Source organism: Anas acuta, chromosome 1 (genome assembly GCF_963932015.1).
Source record: "Anas acuta chromosome 1, bAnaAcu1.1, whole genome shotgun sequence".
Taxonomy (NCBI): domain Eukaryota; kingdom Metazoa; phylum Chordata; class Aves; order Anseriformes; family Anatidae; genus Anas; species Anas acuta.
The window spans coordinates 111,460,602-111,479,574 of NC_088979.1; the positions used below are offsets into that span (position 1 = coordinate 111,460,602).

The following is an 18,973-nucleotide window of genomic DNA, read 5'->3' on the forward strand; positions in this document are numbered from 1 at the left end:
CACTCTAACTTGGATCAGTTCCAGAGGCTAGAAAGCTAATGAGTAGTGCTGCTGTGTTAGGAATAGCATCCTGAAATTACAGTACTATGCTTTTAATTACATTTTGCAATGTGTGAGTGAAAGAATATTATTTTACAAAAGGAGACATGCTACTTGCTTTGTTACTGTCCATTACTGTCCATTATTCAGATACTGTGTGGTATCACAGTATCTGAAAATAACTGCTCTCAGGATAAACACTGTCTACCACAGCAAAACTAAGAAATCCATTTTTAAGTGATAGATGCACCTCCAGAGGATCTGGAAAGTTGAGTTCAAAGGAAAAAAAAAAAACAAACAAACAAACAAAAAAAAAAAAAAACAAAAAAAACCACGTCCTTTATAAAACCCATGCAAAAAAGCCTAGAAAGTAATCTAACAGGGGTTTAGAGCCTGCTACAGGACAGGCTTCCAAGGCCTGTAGATAGCCAGTGAGGCTATTTATGTACCTAAGGTTTGCTGGTTACATTCAACTCACCAGTGCTTTGGTGAATAGCAGAAGTGTTCCTTCCATCTTGATCCTCACAACTAGGGCTCACAAGAGGACCCTTAGAAAGCATGCATCAGCTTTCTATTGCAGGCAGTTCCTTTAAAGCATTCAGAACTGTGGGACTGAAATACAAATCTTGCAAGATTATCTAAGCACTAAAATCACAGTATTTTTGCCCCACCTTAGTAGGCATGTCCCTCACTTACTGTGAATTAGTTAAATAGAGAGACCATGGTACAGACATGAAGCTAATTCTAACAGATATCAAACATACCTACCTTTTTGGTTAGCTACAGTTACTATTCTCTATTTTATGACTTTAAGTAGGGTCCTTCTTTAAAACTTTAAATTTTGATCTTTCCATGGGTTCTAGGTTTTGGCTAAATAGGAATATGACAGTGAGAATAACTTACTTGGAAGCACTGGTTACTTTTTTAGACTAATTCAGCTTAGGAAAGTTACTGTTCCTTATCTCAGAAGATAAATGTAACTTACATTGTGAACAAAGTATTTCAAATGTACTTAAAATGTTGCACAGACACAATGCAGATTTTATTTCTGTTTGCTTACCATTCGTCAAGTAGAAATATTCTTAGTTGCATGTACTGGTGCATTTTGAAAATGAGGTCACTGACATTTAAAATATATTGAAATTTTAACTTCTCATGTGTTAGGTATGCTATCATAGAAGTTAAATGTATACAAATACATATATCCTAATGTCAATCTATCATGATATTCTCAATTTGACCAAACTGCATTAGTCAAAATATGCAAAGATTCCATCTTTAGGGTATCTATTTTGTACATGATAGCAATGTGAGACTTGTAGACATTAAGCACTTATGATTATACTTACTTAAAAAAGGGAAATTTATGATAATATGGGAAACATTGATACTGTGCATTAGTTTTATTCAATACATAAATGTAAACATGAGCAAATAAAAAGTCAAGGTAACATAAAGTACTAAAAAAGCTACTGTAGTAAATAATTACAAAGCATATTCATAAACAAACGTATGAAAAAAATTTAGTACTTAAGTCATATATTGGTACAAATTTATTTTAAAAGCAGAAACAAAACCGATGTGTCCACACACAACACACTTAATACACATTTTACACATAAGTAACAACAGTTTACATTTCAGTTTCTCAATTTTTGTTTCCACAGCAGTATTTAGCTTCATTTTTAATAGACTTCTATTAATTTATTTTGGATTAGTGTTAAAGTAAAAGGGTAATACATTTCTAGAAACTAAAGCTGTTTTAAAAAAAAAAAAAAGTCAGCGAAAGTGAAGCCTTTAAGCCAAAACACTTAGGTGGCAATGCAGTCAAAAATAGTAACACTGGGATTCTACATGTAAACTTACATGCAATCCCCCCCCTCACTCCCCTCCTTAATCGTCATGTTTGTTTTAAGTGAAAATGACTAAATCCTGAGAATAATCAAACCAAATCATGTTGCACTTCTAGAATACAACAAAGTATTCTCATGCTGACAGTTACATACAAATTGTAACATCTTTATATTAAATTTGCAAGCTTGGAATATTTCTCTCTACCCACTTCAAACTTAATATTCTTAAGTCTGATCATGTCTTCCACTCATAATTTAAAAATATCTTGTCATTTCAATTAATATGTTCAATTAATATGTATATGTTTGTGTAACTCATTGACCTAAGGGTTATGTGGCAAAGATTTCTAATGTCAAAGTGATTAACATAACCATGGCATTTATTTAACTCCTACTAAAATCATTTGTTAATATCACATTATGGAAGACAGTGTAATAGAAAATCAAACAGCGCTTCTTCAAAAAACCTTTGAATGGTGGTTTCATCCTTGCTGTAATTAAGCGGCATAACTACATACCTTTACACAATATACCAATGATTGTCTCCAATGTAAGAAGAAAAACATCATATACATAATATAAATAAGAATATATCCAATTCTAACCTGTTTTACCTATCCCTTGTATCGTATTTTTTTTTTAAATGTAAAATTAAAACACTACATAGAGGTATTATATAACTCCTTAAAATTCTGTTGGTTTTGTTTTGATTTCAAGATGGCATTTTAGTACTGATGAGATTAAAAAGTGCTGGAGATCATATGCATATTGGATGATTCAGTTTTCCATCAGAACTGATGGCTGAATTAGTGCAAAACTTTCACTATGTGCAATTTTATTATATGCCATAGTAGACAATACAACATTCAGCTCTTTTTCAAACTGAATTTATTACCTATACCCAACTCAGTTAACAAAACTAAGAAAACAATGCATAAGAAAACTTTCAGACAGTTCAAATAGCATAATTTTGTATAAAATGTATTTACCTTAAACTTCCCTTTTCTACCTTCCCCCCCCTTCAGACTGACAGAAATATGAAATATGCTTCTGGTAATGTAATCCTTAATAAGAGGTATTGCTACTGCAAGAAATATGTGAAAGTCAAACATGTTCTACTTGCATGTATTTGGCTATCGGCTTTCCAATGCTTTCTAGGTATCATCTTATTGGTAGTAGGTATGCATGTCCACTCAAATTTTCAAATAGTTTTACAAAAGTTAAAAAAATATACTCAGTATTTGTTCCATAACCTGCCTATATTCACCCTAACATACATGAATCTTATAAAATGCTTTAGAACTATTCAGTAGCTGCAAAAATACCAATCACTGCACAGCACCTGGTGAAAGGTCTTGATGAGAACATACAATCCCGTATCTCGGTCTTGAAAGTATTTTTCTTCAGGTTTACAGCTGAAGACAGACAGCAGTTTACGTATTTTCACTAGTAAACCCAACACATATTCCATACCATGTTCATAGGAGCTTCTATGGACACTCAGACCTTTCTTGCACTCACTCTAAGTCCCGAAATGAGCTGGTGATGTGAAAAGTAAAAGGAAGTCTGATCAACCAAGTACAGTAGAACGAACTCCACGTTTAGTTGTTACCAAGTTATTATTTTGCAAGAAGCTGCTAGACTGTCTTTTTTATTATTATTATTTTTTTTATTTTCCTCTAAGGGCAAAACCCATTTCTAATATAATTTCTTGACCACATGTTTTATACGTTATCTTTGATCCAGTTAAGCGATGATGTCATGCGTATCACTGTTGGGTCTTTGGCGTACAGTCAGTGGGGGTAGAGGCTTTCCATAGAAATCTGTATAAGAAATGCCAGAAACAAAAACACATTAAACTGTAATTTTCCATCTCCCTTGCTTAAGAGGCTGTTTAAATACAGTAAGTTCTTGTTTTATTAATGAAAGCTAGGTAGCCTACTAGTTTAGAGCTAATTCCTACAAAGCAACTTTCAGGCGTAGTGCTAATGTCTAGAGGTACATTGGCCAAACCAGCATTTAATTACTTTTTGTTATAAATGCATCAGCATTTTCAAGATTAGGTCCAGAATAACCTACAAACATCACAAAATACATGAAACATCCAAAACTTACAAACAACAATTGAGAAAATGAAGTATAACAATTTGAATGCTGATGTAGTAAATAACACATTGCAATAAACTTTTAAGTGATAATATTAGGCAGCATCCAAAATTTTGGTATTACTTTTGCATGACATCTACCTTGATAGCCATACAAACTTTCTTGAATAACTACATTATGAAATTTTAGACAGAGGTATAACAGGTATCTCTTGCTGCTAATAAAGTAATTTAAAGTAGGAAAAATGTTCAAGGAAAAGTTATTAAACATACCAGAAGAAAGTATCATCCTCAAACATTTGCTAGTGACATGAAAGAAAAAAGAAAACAAACATGCAGAGTGGTACACACAATGCATTTCACACACACACGGACAAAAAAAAAATCAAGAAAGATGGTAAGAGGAAGCAGATAGAAATCAAGAAAAATTAAAAGCAGCTTTTTGAAGCATTCAAATTTCAATTTCCGTTACGTGGACAATCTCCTCAACAAAGCTTCAACGATGTGCCATCAAAATTCACGGTTAATAAATCTTATTTTTCGAAGAAAAGCTGTATTACACTTGATCTATATTGAGAATAACTTGCATTGAAACCACATCTCTGAGCTAAAGTTAACAAAAGCAAGTAAGTTGGATCTCATTGCTCTTACAAGGACATGAGTACGCGTATGTAGGATAACTATTTTAGTTATCCTAACATTTAATCAGTAAAATGGTGATACTTTTATGCTGTTGTAATCCTTTGACTTCAGCTAGGTCAATGTTACAGCAGCATGCAAAAAGCAACAGTGGAACAAATAATTTTAGGGTAAATGAAAACCTGCACAATGGATGCTTTATTAGTCAGCTTCTTGAGGTCTGGTGCACAGCTTTACAACTGGCAGACAATTTTAGTTCCTATAATAAGAGAAGTTCATCGTTCTTGCAAATGTATCCTCCAGTGACAATAAATAGGCACTTACTACCACGTGTTGTGCTAGATTCATTTCCACGACTGAAAAAATTGCAGTCTTTAGTGAAAATAATTGTGTAATTAAAGATTTATAGAATTGACAGCCTGTTAACTCTGCCTGAACATCCAACATAATGTTCTCTGCTAAGAATGACACAAAAATGCCTCAATATATATACTAAATAACCCTATCGCTAACACATTTTTCAGTTTGCACATTGAATCATTAAAACAGATTTACAACTAAGAACATCTAGCATTAAAAATCAGACCTTTGTATGCTGTTTTAACCTCACACCACGCTCATTTTATGTATTTCAGTATATATGTCAGTACAACTTCTCTGTGCTACTTCAAAAAAAAAAAAAAAAAAAGATAATACAAAATCAGAGGAATAACTGCTCTCCTAAACTAACAAAGACTTGTACTAGAAAGCACATGAATTCTGAGAAACACCTATTCTTGTGTTTTTTCATGGACTGGCAAAAATCCAGGAAAATTCGTATTTGGTTTAAAGCATAAGGGTTTTACATTGAGGAACTATCAAGCGATTTAGTGATGCACTCATGGATATGGACACAGAGTATTCCTGAAAATAACCTCTATGGATAAACAAGACTCCTTAAAATTTTAAAAGCAGACTAAGTTAAATACTTTGAAAGGTTCAATAGCTTTTTTTTCTTTCCTTGCTCCTATAGACACAACCAACCTTAGTTGTAACCCTGACACAAGCACCCACTGGACAGCCGACTGGAATTGCATTTTTTCAGCCTTGTCTGTAAGAAGGTAGGTGCTTATTTGCCCCATACACAAAGACTTTACAGACACTTGGCCATTGCTTTGGTGGACAAAGCAAGAGAGGTCAACAGAATTCAATATTGCTGGATGAAATAGTTCACCTCTTCTTCCGTCTTGAGGAATCTGAGAACCACAGAGAAGAAAGCCTTACCAAAGCTCCAGACAAAGGAATTAAAAAAAAAAAAAACAAAAACAAAAACAAAACTTGTAAGCTTTAACTGAAAATTGTGCCTTCAATACACTCGTGTTTAATTAACATGAAACCAAGCTAGAAACTTTGGTTCACTCCCAGAGCTACAATATCACTGGCCTAAGCAAAACGTGGTGGGAAGAGGCCTGTGACTGCAATGTTAAAATGATGGATGGTTACAGGCTCTTCACAAGGGATGGACAGGCAGGGCAGGTGAGGAGGGGGGATACCCCCAGAAATGGCAATATTCAAAAAAAAGATGAAGAAGAGAGGTTAATGAAGAACTTTTATTTATTTATTTATTTTTGTTTAAAAGCTGATGTAAGCAGAAAGTAAAGACTTCTCCACAGCATTCATTTAAAAAAAAATAAAATTTGAAGTGTCTTTGGAAGAGCATCAGGACAGAGAATCCATTCGAACTCCACAAGGGCAGGTTGTTGAAAATTATTTTTTTTTTATTTTTTTTTGTGGTAAAAAGTGTGACACGAAACATGGAAATATCTCAATAAGCGCATTTTGCTGCTCTACCCTGTTTCTGTTAGTTAACAAAATCGCTGAGAAAGTAAATCTCTGAGAGAAGTGCAGGCAATGTTTTGAATTCATTTGCAAAGCTCTGAGCACTCTAAATTTCTTCTGAGCTCAGTGGTTACATCTCTGGTTAATAGATTGTTCTGGCCGTGAGATCATTCCCCTGCCAACATTTATTCTATCTTCAGTTTTCAAAAGACTTGAGTTATCATCTCTATCTCACAAATAAACTAAATAAACACGGATCTCAGGTTACTAGCTTACACATCTCTGAGTATGGAATCTAGCTTAAGATTTTTTGTCCTCCTTTTTCTACCCAAGCTCTTGCTACAAAATCAGATCAGATTAAAAATATATATATGTATGTATGTTTGTATATATATATATATATATATATATATATATGTATCACCTGTTCCCTTTCTTCCCCTCCCTACCTCTTTATCTGGATTTTCTTTCTTGCCTTCTTTTCTCTATACTCCTTAAAAAAAGAGCAAGATAATTTAATGACTAAAATTTTCTGAAAGACATACTACAAAATACATTTTATGCACATTAATTACATTCCTGTGAAAAATAAATATATAATTTCAGATATTTTAATTCCTCTTTACTCATTATTTGTGAGTTTATTATCCTTTGGCTGAGAAGCTCTGTTGCTTCAGAAGTTCAGCAGGTATGTCCACATGGTGCTGTCCTACATGAACTTAACACTGTCTTGAAATGATTCAAGGATCACTACAGAAACATTGAGCTCCTTTCTCTATAAACTCCTGAATTAATGTTCTCTTTGTTCAATTTGCATAAGTGTGCCCATAGCTTTAGTTTGGTTATCCTCCCCTCATGCTATTCCATGTGTCTCCATACTCACTTGACTTTTCAAAATTTGAGAAATAAAAATTTAAGAAAAAATGAAGACTTTCTCATCTAAAACTGAGAAAGCACAGGTTGCCCAGAGAAGCTGTAGAGTCCTTGGAGATATTCAAAGGCCGCCTGGACATGGTCCCGGGCAACCTGCTCTAGACGGCCCTGCTAGAGCAGTTGGAGTTGACCAAATGACCTGTGTCCCTTCCAGCCTTTGTGATATGAAAAAACATCACCTGTGGTCCTTGAAAAATAATATCAGCCATCAATAAAGAGAAAAATCAATATTGTACCTACTGAACCTTGACATTTAAAGTTACTAAACCTATTTCTCCTACCAGTTTGTGAACTTTCAAGGACACGGCTCTTCAAAAGTAAAGCACCAGACAGATCCCAAACTTTCCCTCTGACATCTCTCCTGGCAGACCAATAACCAAGTTTTAAATTGAAGTCCCAATTCTGCAGTCAAATTTATGTTGGACTTTTCAGAGCTGGGATTGCAGTATCTTATTTGGAATTGCTAACATAATGCAATTAATGCATGGGTGCCCACATGTCCTTAGCTCTGCTTCTCACACACACACACAAAAAAAACCCTCCAAATCCTTGACAAAAAGCTTATAGTCTATGCTTTTAGAACTGTACATAAACAGAAACAGTAGGTAAAAGAATGTGTAGACTGTCTCAAGAGGCAACATAAGCTGTCAGATTACACACCACAAATTCAGCTGTAGGTAAGCTACAGTTCACAAAACCACAGAAATACACAGGGCCCATTTGGGTTCGTCATTGTGAAGTAATTAGCAGTTCCAGATCAGATCATAAGATCAGTGTGGAAACAATCACACAGCTCAGTGCAGAACCAAATCAATAAGCTCAGTTGGATCTCTGCAGTCCTGCCTAAGTGTTTCTGCAGTATTCTTTCTGCTTAACACCTTAGAGATTTTCCAGTCTAGGTAACCCAAACCCTGTCCTCAGTGCAATAGATAGTGAGGAGCTGTCTACACATGAACAGCAGAAAAATACCTTGACATCTTCATTTTGAAAGCAGTATGTGTTTGCACACTTAAAGTAACTGATCCTGTTACTCTGTCATATGCAACTTTGTATTTAGGTGCATGCTGCTGAGCAAATAATTAACTTTCTATATCCCGTGTCACTTTAAACTTTGCAAAGGAATCTGAGAGAACTTATTCTTTTGGCAAAAAAAAAAGCAAAGAAAACTTCAAAAATCAAAAAGATGCTTTCTACTAAGCAAAAGAGTTGCTTTCGGTCAAAGAATATTGGCATTAAGAATTAAAAAAAAAAAAAAAAAGGATGAAGAATGAAATGAATATAAAAGTGCATGAATTATGGAGAAAGCTTTAAAAAAGTTCAAAACCCAAAATATTTTAAATTACCAGCATGATGTGTTTCACCAAGAGGCTCAAGTTTTCGAAGTCTATTAAGTTTGGGAGTTCCCCAGCCAACTAAAGGGAAAAAAAGACAGTCAAAACACATCACTATTGCACTTGATTCTGTAACAAGTATGGAAGCCGTGTCCTTCTGGGAGAATTCAAAGCATTTAGAAATGGAAAAGTATGTAATATATTATACATATATGATGAATATTGATGAAATAATTTTCAAATAAACCAATCTACCCTTAAAAATACTGGTATTTTGACTACTCACTGATGAAAAATTGATTAGCATCTGACATTTTTGCGCGTGTGAAAATAACAACTTCCCCCCATGAAATGGATCAAATCAATACTGCTGAAAGTTCAGACCATAATGTGCAAAACTGCATCAAAAATTTCTCAGAGAGGAAGGCTCAGCAGCATAACTCTGCATGAAGGCATTTTAGTTTAGCCATTCACAAATTAAACACAAACTGAGACATCAATTATTTTGTTTGGTAGTACACTTACCTGGTGGAAGAGATGGTGGTGGTGTAGGAATTTTGGGAGCAGCATCTTCTGCATTAATGGGTTCCACTCTGTGGCCCCTTTTTAATTTTGTTTTTTTATTTTTCTTCTTGCTGTTATCTATATCAAGCAGGAATAAAGCATTACTTACCATACAGTGATATTCAGAAAACATGTTAAATTAAACATGTTTAATACAGTTGTTGGAGTGAGATGCATCAGCTTTTTCACTCCAGACTTGTACAATACAACAAAAGCTTGTGTAATGTACAACATTCACAGCATGCTTTGTTATAGAGAACAAAATGTAAGCATAAAACATGTGGAAACTACATTTTCTGAATTTCAACTTAACTTGTTACTGATGACAATTTGGGTATGATAAAAAAAAAAAAAAAAAGAAGATCCAATTTCAGTTAAACCAACAAATTCACGCTTTTTAAAAGTATAGTTTTTTTTTCAGTACAATAACCTAATGGTGCATTTGCATTTTTTCAAAAGATTTAATTGCCATATGGTGTCCAGGAAAGTAATGCAGACACAGGGAAAAATTACATGAGAAGTAACATTAAATGAAAAATTTAAAGGAAGCAGCATTACCTGAGTCATGGCTTTCTGAGGCTTGCTGTTCATTTTCTTCATGCTGCAAATGCTGTGTAGCTGTAGAATTGCATGTTTCTAGTCTACCATCATTTGTTTTTTGGCTACTGCTACTTGACAGTTGCTGCGCATCCATTTGTTCCTGTTCTGTTTGAGATTTTGAGACAACAGTAGCCTTTTCAGTCTCCAGCCTTAAACGCTTCTTTTCCATTTGTTTTTCATTCTAATGAGAATAACAATATATGTTTATGTTTGTCTGCTTGTTTTGATTTTTTTTTTTTTTACAACTTCTAATAAAGTAAACTATTAATAAAAGGAAGGTTATTTTAGGTTATTTTAAAAGCAGAATATTCCTAATATCCTTTTTTTTTTTTTCTTTAAGTGTTTCACATGAAGAAATTAACATTTCCAATATACTATATTTTATCTCTCTAAAATATTTTACAGGATACTGGTAAACCGTGAATATTTTCCACTCCTGAATATCCACTAGTTTAATTAGCAAATATTTTCAATCATTTGGTTATAATACATTTATCTTGCTTTGTCTATATTTTTCCCCCTGAATCAACAACAGGTGATTTTCATAACATGAAAGCACTGATTCAATGCACACAAAACAAGACTGTAAAGATTAAAAAAAAGGCTTTGTGTGTACAGATTTAAAACAATTCTTTCAAATAAACTGTTTTTCTCATTACCTCTCAGACATTTGTTAGTAGTGGGTCTAAAATGATCCAGATTTCCACATATTCTCATACCTCAGAGATTACAGCCGCTATAGGCTGGAAGGGATTTTCAGAGTTTCCAGGTTCAGGGTCCTCGTCATCAGGTACACTCCTTCCTTCTTCTCTTTCCCTTTTTTATTGTTTTGTTGTTGTTGTGTTTTTTGTTTGTTTGTTTTTTGCAAGTGGAGAGAGGAAGATGAACACAGAATTATGAAGAAGCCATGCTATAAATTTTACTTAATAGAGAACAGTCATTAGGTCATCTAGCTCATCCTCTAATTTATGCCAGCTGATTTTTACAGTATGCTTCTGTACTTTGAAAGACATTTGTCAAATATCACAACAACAGGCAAATAAAGCAAAAATACATGTTACATCAGTGATAGAAACACATGCTGCTACATGGCAAAACATTACAGAAAACGGAAGCAGTTTCTAAGGACCAAATATGTGACAGAACGCTTCTGTAACTGGAAGGTATTGATTGTTCAATAGCGTGCTGAAATGCTCTCACTGGTAATCTTTTGTAACAATTATTTCTAGGTGTTCAACTTAAAAAAAAAACTACACTGTCAGAAACCATACTATCTAAATCATCACCTTCCATTTTTAATACACCTCCATCTCTTCTAAGTCTAGACTCATCTTAAAATATGGAAGGGAGAACACGTAACAAGCTATTCAGTACATATAGGAACAGTTAGGGAATCTTATTTGTTCCAGTGACTCAGAGAAAGTTCAAAAAGATGCATGCTGCTCAGTATACTGTTATTGCAACAGCACCAGCTATTCTGTATGCACTAGATCTCTGTGCAAGGAATATTCAATTACCATGGATTAAATAATATATTATTAATATACTGTGTTCAAACACTTATCATCAATAGATCTAATGTTACCTACATGCAGGAAGTCACTGTTACACACATTTTACAGCTGCAAATGCTGAGAAAGGAAGTAACGCTGTTGTTCAGAGGCACAGATGGGAACGAAACTGAGCTGATCTACCCATGAAACCATGGAGCTTGGAAGAAAAGGCCAATGCTATTTTAAAATTTACTTGCACTACTTCTGTCTCATTTTCCATTTGGAACAAGATGATTGCTACTAACACTGTAGCATGTTGTGGAGGAAATGCACTTTGAGAAAATATTCAGGGAAGCACATCTGAACAAAATAAGAGCAGTCTGGGAAATTATTAGAACATGGAATGAAACAGAACTCTACTTGAATCACGAATAACCTGTTCCTTATAGAAAGATTTTTTTTTTTTTTTTATATAAACAGCAAAATGCCATCTCCTAAACCTGAGCCAATCCCTCAGCTACATGATAAAACATCATAAGTTACCTTCCTTCTAAGACACAATGAGTTGGGAAACGATTTAAGCCTTTAATCCAGATCCAAGCATTCCTCCAGTGAACGAACACTGTCACGATCACTGATCAGCAACAGAATATATGGAAAATGCCCATTTTATCAGACATTCTCTTTGAGATATTTTCCACAGTCAGCCCTCCTCTCTCTATCTCCCAACACGGCAGAGAGCCAACGTGGTCAGAGGGCTTCGTCTATGCAGACATCTGGCAAACTAACAGCATGTGCATTTTTATATGTTTGCTAAACATAAATTAAGAGTGTGACAAACTCCACGTGTTTAAAACATATTCATATCAATTATAGTGTCTAAGTTATTTACTTGACTGGAGTAAAACAAATCAATACGAGCACAAGCCAAGATACTCCCCAGTAACTTCACAATCACTTCTCAGTAACTGAGACTTGCAGGTCTCTGCATGTATACGACAGACAGTGAAAAAGGGGTGCTTGGAGGATTTTGTAATAATGCTCCAGTAAAATGATTCACACAGTCTCTAATAGGAACCTTTGTAGGTTGCAGAGCCACAAGGACTCTAAATAAATCACAAGTCCCTGGTTCCCCTGCATCAACGTAAGCTCCTCCATACCTCACCTGCTGGATAACCTGAAGTTTATCAAGCATTCTGTTGAGTAAAGTTTCTCATTTACTCTTCCATATTCACATTTGGATTAGAGAGTGTTATTTAAGTTAATAAAAGTTTATCTTAGGACACACTTGAAGGCATATTAATAATAAATGACAATATGATTTTTTAGGTTAGCCTCCTGTGAAGTTATACCAGCAAGACCAAATTTATTCCACAACTGTCTTAATTCTCACTCACAGACTCATAGTGCATCTCCAGCACAGAGTTAAAACAAAAATAATGAAGGGAGTGAACCAAGCAAAAACTTGTAGGTCTTAAAGAAAAGCTTTAGCATTCAGGTCATTACTTCTAATATGAAGGCTCTTGGCTTGTAAGCCAATCGTAGCAGGGTTCCCATAAGCTTTATGTACACGAATGAATCAAGCATCTTAGAGAGAGAGTAAAGGAGGAAAGTGAGGTAGGAGAAATTACAGAGAGAATACCTTTCTTCACGTATCCTTCTCACTCGCTCAGCTCGTTCTCGTTTCTTTTGTTCCTCATATGCTTTTTGTTCAGTAGTGTCTCTTTGGATGCGCTCATTTAAGGCATCAAAATCTTTTGCTATGATATGTAGAAGCCAATATAAACCCTTTTTTATTGATTTATCAATTTTTTTCCCACAGCCCATGACAGCCGAGCAAGGTTCCTGTAAATACAAGGAAGAGAAAAGGGGAAAATTATTTGCAGTTCTAATCACATTACTTAACCAAAAACAAGAACCCAGCCAAACAACAATATTATGCATCTTGACTAGAATGAAACTTTTTTTTTTTTAACGATATTATCATCAGCAAGCAAGAGAAACATGACTAGGCAAATCTGTTGGAAGATAGGTGCAAAACATTGCTAAATTAGTTTGGAATACTTAGTCTAGCTTGGATGAAACACTTGCAAGAAGACGTAGGTTGACTGGAAGGTATCAAGAGGAACAGAACAATCAAAAAAATCTAATTATGAAAACACAACTGGTAAGAAAACAACTGAAGGAACAGGACTGGTTCTTCCCTCGAGAAGAAGCTTCGAACTTACAGCCCTCGGGAAATTGCAAATAGGAAAAGAGTAATTTGTTCTTCATGTTCATAGTCAGGAATACAAGTATAATGGGCTCTAATTGGAACCAGGGAGACATGGCTTGATTCATGTTTAGAGCATGTAAAAGGACTAGCAGATCTTTCTAGATCTCTTCAGAACTGTTTTCCAGAATCTTCTGGAACCCTGTATGGGTCTTTAACTCAATTAAAAGTAAGTGCATATTTCAAGCTGTTTATTTGAAACAAAGAACAAACATTTCGTACTGATTGTATGATTTGATTGATTTGGGATTTATGTTCATGACTTTATTTTACTTTAATTTTTCTTCCTTCTCAACTCATACCACCTAAAAATTCCCTGTAGTATATCTTCAGTTACAAGCACTTAAACTATACCATAGCCAGATAAGGTATGTACAATTTACAACAGAAAAAAGTAATTTTGACCTGTTATGTTCCCCCCTAGAGTGCCAAACATTACTTGCATTTTAATACATTCCAACACTGTCTAAAATAAGGTTCAAATATGAGTGTTATTCACCTTACAACCCTACAGAATTCTGTAGCAGAACCTAATCAGGGAGAAGATGTATAGGCAACAATACCTTGTTTCTCTGAGAAGACTAAACTTGTTTATCTGAGAGAACTAAGATAATGGGCAACACTGGGGCAATTTTATTCTAGGTTTGCACAAAGGTTACTGTTGCTGTAGTTTAGATATAAAAATATAGAAGTTTAGAAATATAGGAAGTATAGAAATATATTTTAAAAAGGAAAAGATAAAGGTCATTCTGACTAATACTGTGACAGTGAGAAAACGATTCCATTTGTTTTAATATTTTTGAAGGGAATTAAAAAAAAGTAGAAAACCAATTAAAATAGGAAGATGAAATAAAAATATGGCCTACTTTTATTTATATCTTTCAAAAACTCCTCTTTAAATTCATCCCACGAGTCATCATACTGAAAGACCTTTTGGACCAAGTTCATCTTTAATGAAACTTGTAAAAAAAAAAAATAAAAAAAAAATGCTCTCCTTCATACTTTGTGAAAAAGTATGCAAGACTCTCAACAACTGCTTTCAGCTAAGATGCCAGAGTATGCAATCTAGTTTCTTTGTTGACTACACTGAGATAAAAATGGAGAATGAGAACAGCACTGTGATGAAACATCATAAATTATAGAATTCTAAAGTAATGGAAAAAAACATATTAGAATAGTTCAGGCCTTCTTTTTTTTTTTTTTTTTACCTGATAGTGCTTTGCAAGAAAATATTTTTGCCACAGAACTCCCTCATGAAAAAGAAGTGAACTCTTATTTTTTTTTATTCATTTGATTGCTGTATATGCCTATTGCAAAGTCCACTGACTGAAGAAAAGCCCTCAAAGAGTCATAACACAATGAATATAGCTGTGGCCCTGCTATAACTCAACTTTCTAGAGAAAATAATAGTATTTTGTATTTTCCTATGAATTTTCTAACCCTCCCCAGGGAGTTTAAAGGCACTTTAAAAACAAACAACAAAGTTCAAAACCCAAATACCAGATGGAATAGTTTTACAAAATTGTCCCCAAATGGTATTTAATAGTCTCAGCATAACTCAAATCATCTTTTAAAGTACTTATTGTTGTAATTAGAAAAGTATCATGAAGTTCAAGCCCACAGTTAAACTAGCAGACTTGTTGATTAAAACAAAGGCTTAAAGGAAACTTGAAGCACTGTTGATTCGGATAAGTTAAGGATTTTTTTTTTATTTTTTATTTTTTTAACATGACACTGACTTCTACACCTGAAATGTGGTTATTTTAAGACACCTGATCTTACTGTGACTACTGGGCTGGGAATTAGATTAAATTCTTACTGTTTGTCAGAGAGCAGCTCAGACTAAATGGTGGTTCGAGCTATCAACAAAAATGAGACAAACATTGTATCTGAACAGTGGTTCTTCCTGAATGTTGACATTGGCAAATTTCCTTTTTTTTTTTTTTTTTTTTTTTAAAATGTTTATACTAAACTTGCTGTATTAACTAAAAAAGTTTAATCCACATTAGTACATGATTATTTGTATGTGGTTTCAGAGTGGACCAGGAAGTATACACTGAGAGCCATTATATATTTCTTTAACAGATCCAGAAACAGTCAAGGTGAACAGTAGATCTACTTGCAAAACATACACATGTGCTGTATCTTTGCTGGAATTGCAGGGCTCCAGATTTGTTTTATGCTATATGGCATAATCCTCTACCTCTTGGCAAGCATTACATATGTATAAGGAAATGAAACATCTTAAAAAAATACTTACAATTTGACATAGACACTTGTGTTCATTGACAAGCTTTTCCAGAGATAAGGACTCGATTACATCTGCTTCTGACAGAGCTCCTTCTCTGTCCTGCTTATTTGCCAGCCTAAAGAAAAAAAAATCAAAATAGAAGAAACACTTAGCACCCTGACACATAAAGAGATCAGATCTCCAAAACTATATTTTTGACAAAAGTAGGAAAATGAAGAAAATAAGAGAAAACGTCTTGTTCCAGCTTTACTTCCTAGCTTTTCTTTCAACTTAATAAACAATATGTTAGTCCATTTACCATTTTCGTCAGAGATACTAATATCAAGTAATTACTATGCCCCTGTAGGCAAAGCAATTTTATTTTACAGCTAAGAAGACAGAGATAAAAGGTTGTACTGCTCAACACCCAAAGCTACCCGGTACAACCTGTTGGAGTATATGGATCTAAGTTCAAAACATCATAGCTTCCCAAACCATGTGCATTTCCCTATATAACACTGCTCCATGACCATTTCAGGTCTGTGTACTCTCTAGAATCTTTCTCTGCTGCCAGTTTGGTATGTAGCATTTTGAATCTGTCCTTTGTAAGTATAACTCAGAACTTGCATGACTGGCTCTAAAAGACATTCTTTATTATTGCATGGAGAGAAGAAAAGGAAGGTATATGAAACACATAGCTTGTAAAATAAGTGTTCTGTATGGTAAAGTGCCATTATTGTCTTATTTCCTAGAAATACGGTAGCAACAAAGACTCCAGAATATAAACTCCTCCTTAATTCTGGGGAGATTACTGTTCTAGATAACATTTCTTTTCTACATACTCCATAACTGTATCCAACACTATTGCCAATAACATGTGCTTTGTAGATGGTACAAAACCAATCTGTCTCACCACCCAAGCAAATGTTGTTCGTCATTTCACACTCAAATATGTACATAGATCTGAAAACAGAGGATATTACATGTGTGTTCCTTTCAACGCTGTTATCCATAACTATTAAAAAGATTGTTGTCCAGTGTAATAAACATCCCAATATTTAAATTCTTCACCTCAGTAAACTTGTGGTGATACCACAGTACAACCATAAAAATTTGACTTGCTTCCTCAAGACTAATTTTTGAATGTTTCACTGGCAACTCCTATGTATGATATCAAACTGGAAAAGCTTCTGATCTAAAGCCCTAAAAGTTGCATCACAAACTACACGTAAGGAAAAGTACAACTGCCAAAACCTCTATAGAACTGTCTCTCACAGAAAGGCGAAATCTTGTCCCTGATGTGAATTCCTCTCAGCTGCCCAAGTAATAATTTTCATGAAACACAGAGGACTTGACAATCCCTGAAAACTCAATTCCTTGATTAAAATAGACTTAAGTTGGTCAACATCCAGGAAGGTAGGAAGGACTATAGACATTATGATTGTGTATACCTTATTTCTTTAGGAAAAAATAAAGAGGCTAAAATCTCAGTCATTCTCCAGAAACATGCATTCATCCTAATAAATTTATTCTATACCTGTAGATTTCAAATTAAACAGAAAAGGATAAAATTGTTAGAAGCAAAAGACAAGTCTACATGAAACAATGTATAGAAAAGTGTTAACAATAGTGTTAACAAAGTGTTAACAAGTACTTTACCTATGTATATAGGAACATGTTCACCAAGCAAACGTATTCCCTTAGAACAAATTTTAAAGAACTTGCACTCATGGTGGTGAACGATTCTGTGAGTTCACGTGTAAGCAGATGTTAATAACAAATCATCAAGATTAGGTAGAAATCCAAAGAATATTTTTATACAAAGGCAACAAAAGAGACATACACATAAGAAATATTTTACGTTCATGAGGAGCTAAGAGTTTTATAAGAAATACACAAAACTTCACAAGAGGAGTCAAGTGTAAGTGTTGATCCCACCTTTCATAAAAACAGTTGGTAACAACAGGATATATAGTTGTTCGTTCTCATTAACTGCTTTTAATTAAAAGCTGGTATGGTAAATATCCAGGGACTGCCAAAAGGTATTAAATAATATTTCATCAACAATATACTATTCCTGTTCAAAGTTATTACTTGCCACCATGAAAACTAATACTGATGTGTCATATCAATGTTCATCGAACCATTTTGGAATATAAGCACAAAACACAATCTGATTTTACTTTCTACAGTAGTTGTAATACTTTCTACAATAGTCCTAATCCAAATTAAGTGCAAAAGTTGTGAAGAGAAGCATTGCATAGCATTAGGAAACCTTAAGATTGCACTGACTTCTCTCTAGTAAAGCAATTCCAGTAGGCTCACATTCAGAAATTAAGCAACTCTTCCATTGCAAAAGAACTCTGATTCAACTTTCAAGATAAAATCATAAATCATTTGGTTTCCATCAACGCAATGGAAGATTGTTTTAGAACCAGACGTCATGGTTTTTCTTCTGAAATCTCAAGTCATTGTCACCAACTGAAATGGCTTTTAGGGGCTGTTCAACCAAGGCTAGTACTTCTGATTCATCATACTCCTTGCAGGGAGGGAACAAGTGGTAGGAATTCACTCCATCGTTAAGCAGAACTTGTCAGCAACTCAGAACTTATTCCTTCCCATTTTCCAGAATAGCAGTATGAGAATCTCAGTTCTTAATCATTTTACTCTTGAGAGAGTTTTTAACCTCCAAGAAATATAAAAAGAAAAATCTGTGTTACATCTGCAGCTCTAAAAAACATTGCTTGTCACCACTAATTTCATAGTCTTTCCTTTTAAGGATTGTGTACAAATGAGACCATGGAAAGACAGTTTTTTTTAGATGTCCAGACACAACAATTTTCTCTTGATTTTCATCAGTCTTAAGAATGATTTGCAGTACAAAAGGTTCACATATTTATCATCATCTTCGGGATAACATCTCCTACATCCCACCAATGATCAAAACTTTGCTGACTTCCATGCAGAGCTAGAAAAAGCACAAGGCCCTCTTCACCCCCACCTTATTTAAATAATCCATTCTCACTTCTCAACGAAAAGACTAATTCTACTGTACTCTGTACCCTGTATGATTTAGTGCAGAGATTTCCTAATGGT

At 34.3% G+C, this 18,973-nt stretch overlaps 1 protein-coding gene across 6 annotated transcripts in view; it reads right to left on the reverse strand.

Moving 5' to 3' along the window:
• Positions 1 to 1,427: 1,427 nt before the first annotated feature.
• ARL13B (ARF like GTPase 13B) overlaps positions 1,428 to 18,973 on the reverse strand; it is an 87,432-nt gene continuing 69,886 nt past the window's right edge. For 5 of the 6 annotated variants that reach the window (XM_068692955.1, XM_068692945.1, XM_068692936.1 and 2 more), the window contains 7 exons: positions 15,908 to 16,013; positions 13,018 to 13,220; positions 10,602 to 10,698; positions 9,841 to 10,063; positions 9,244 to 9,360; positions 8,731 to 8,799; positions 1,428 to 3,715 (listed from right to left, as the gene is read on the reverse strand). In XM_068692955.1, coding sequence (XP_068549056.1) covers positions 3,639 to 3,715; positions 8,731 to 8,799; positions 9,244 to 9,360; positions 9,841 to 10,063; positions 10,602 to 10,698; positions 13,018 to 13,220; positions 15,908 to 16,013 — 892 coding nt within the window. In that variant the 3' untranslated portion in view covers positions 1,428 to 3,638. The remainder of the gene's footprint in view (positions 3,716 to 8,730; positions 8,800 to 9,243; positions 9,361 to 9,840; positions 10,064 to 10,601; positions 10,699 to 13,017; positions 13,221 to 15,907; positions 16,014 to 18,973) is intronic. The other variant, XM_068692970.1, reaches the window with a different exon arrangement.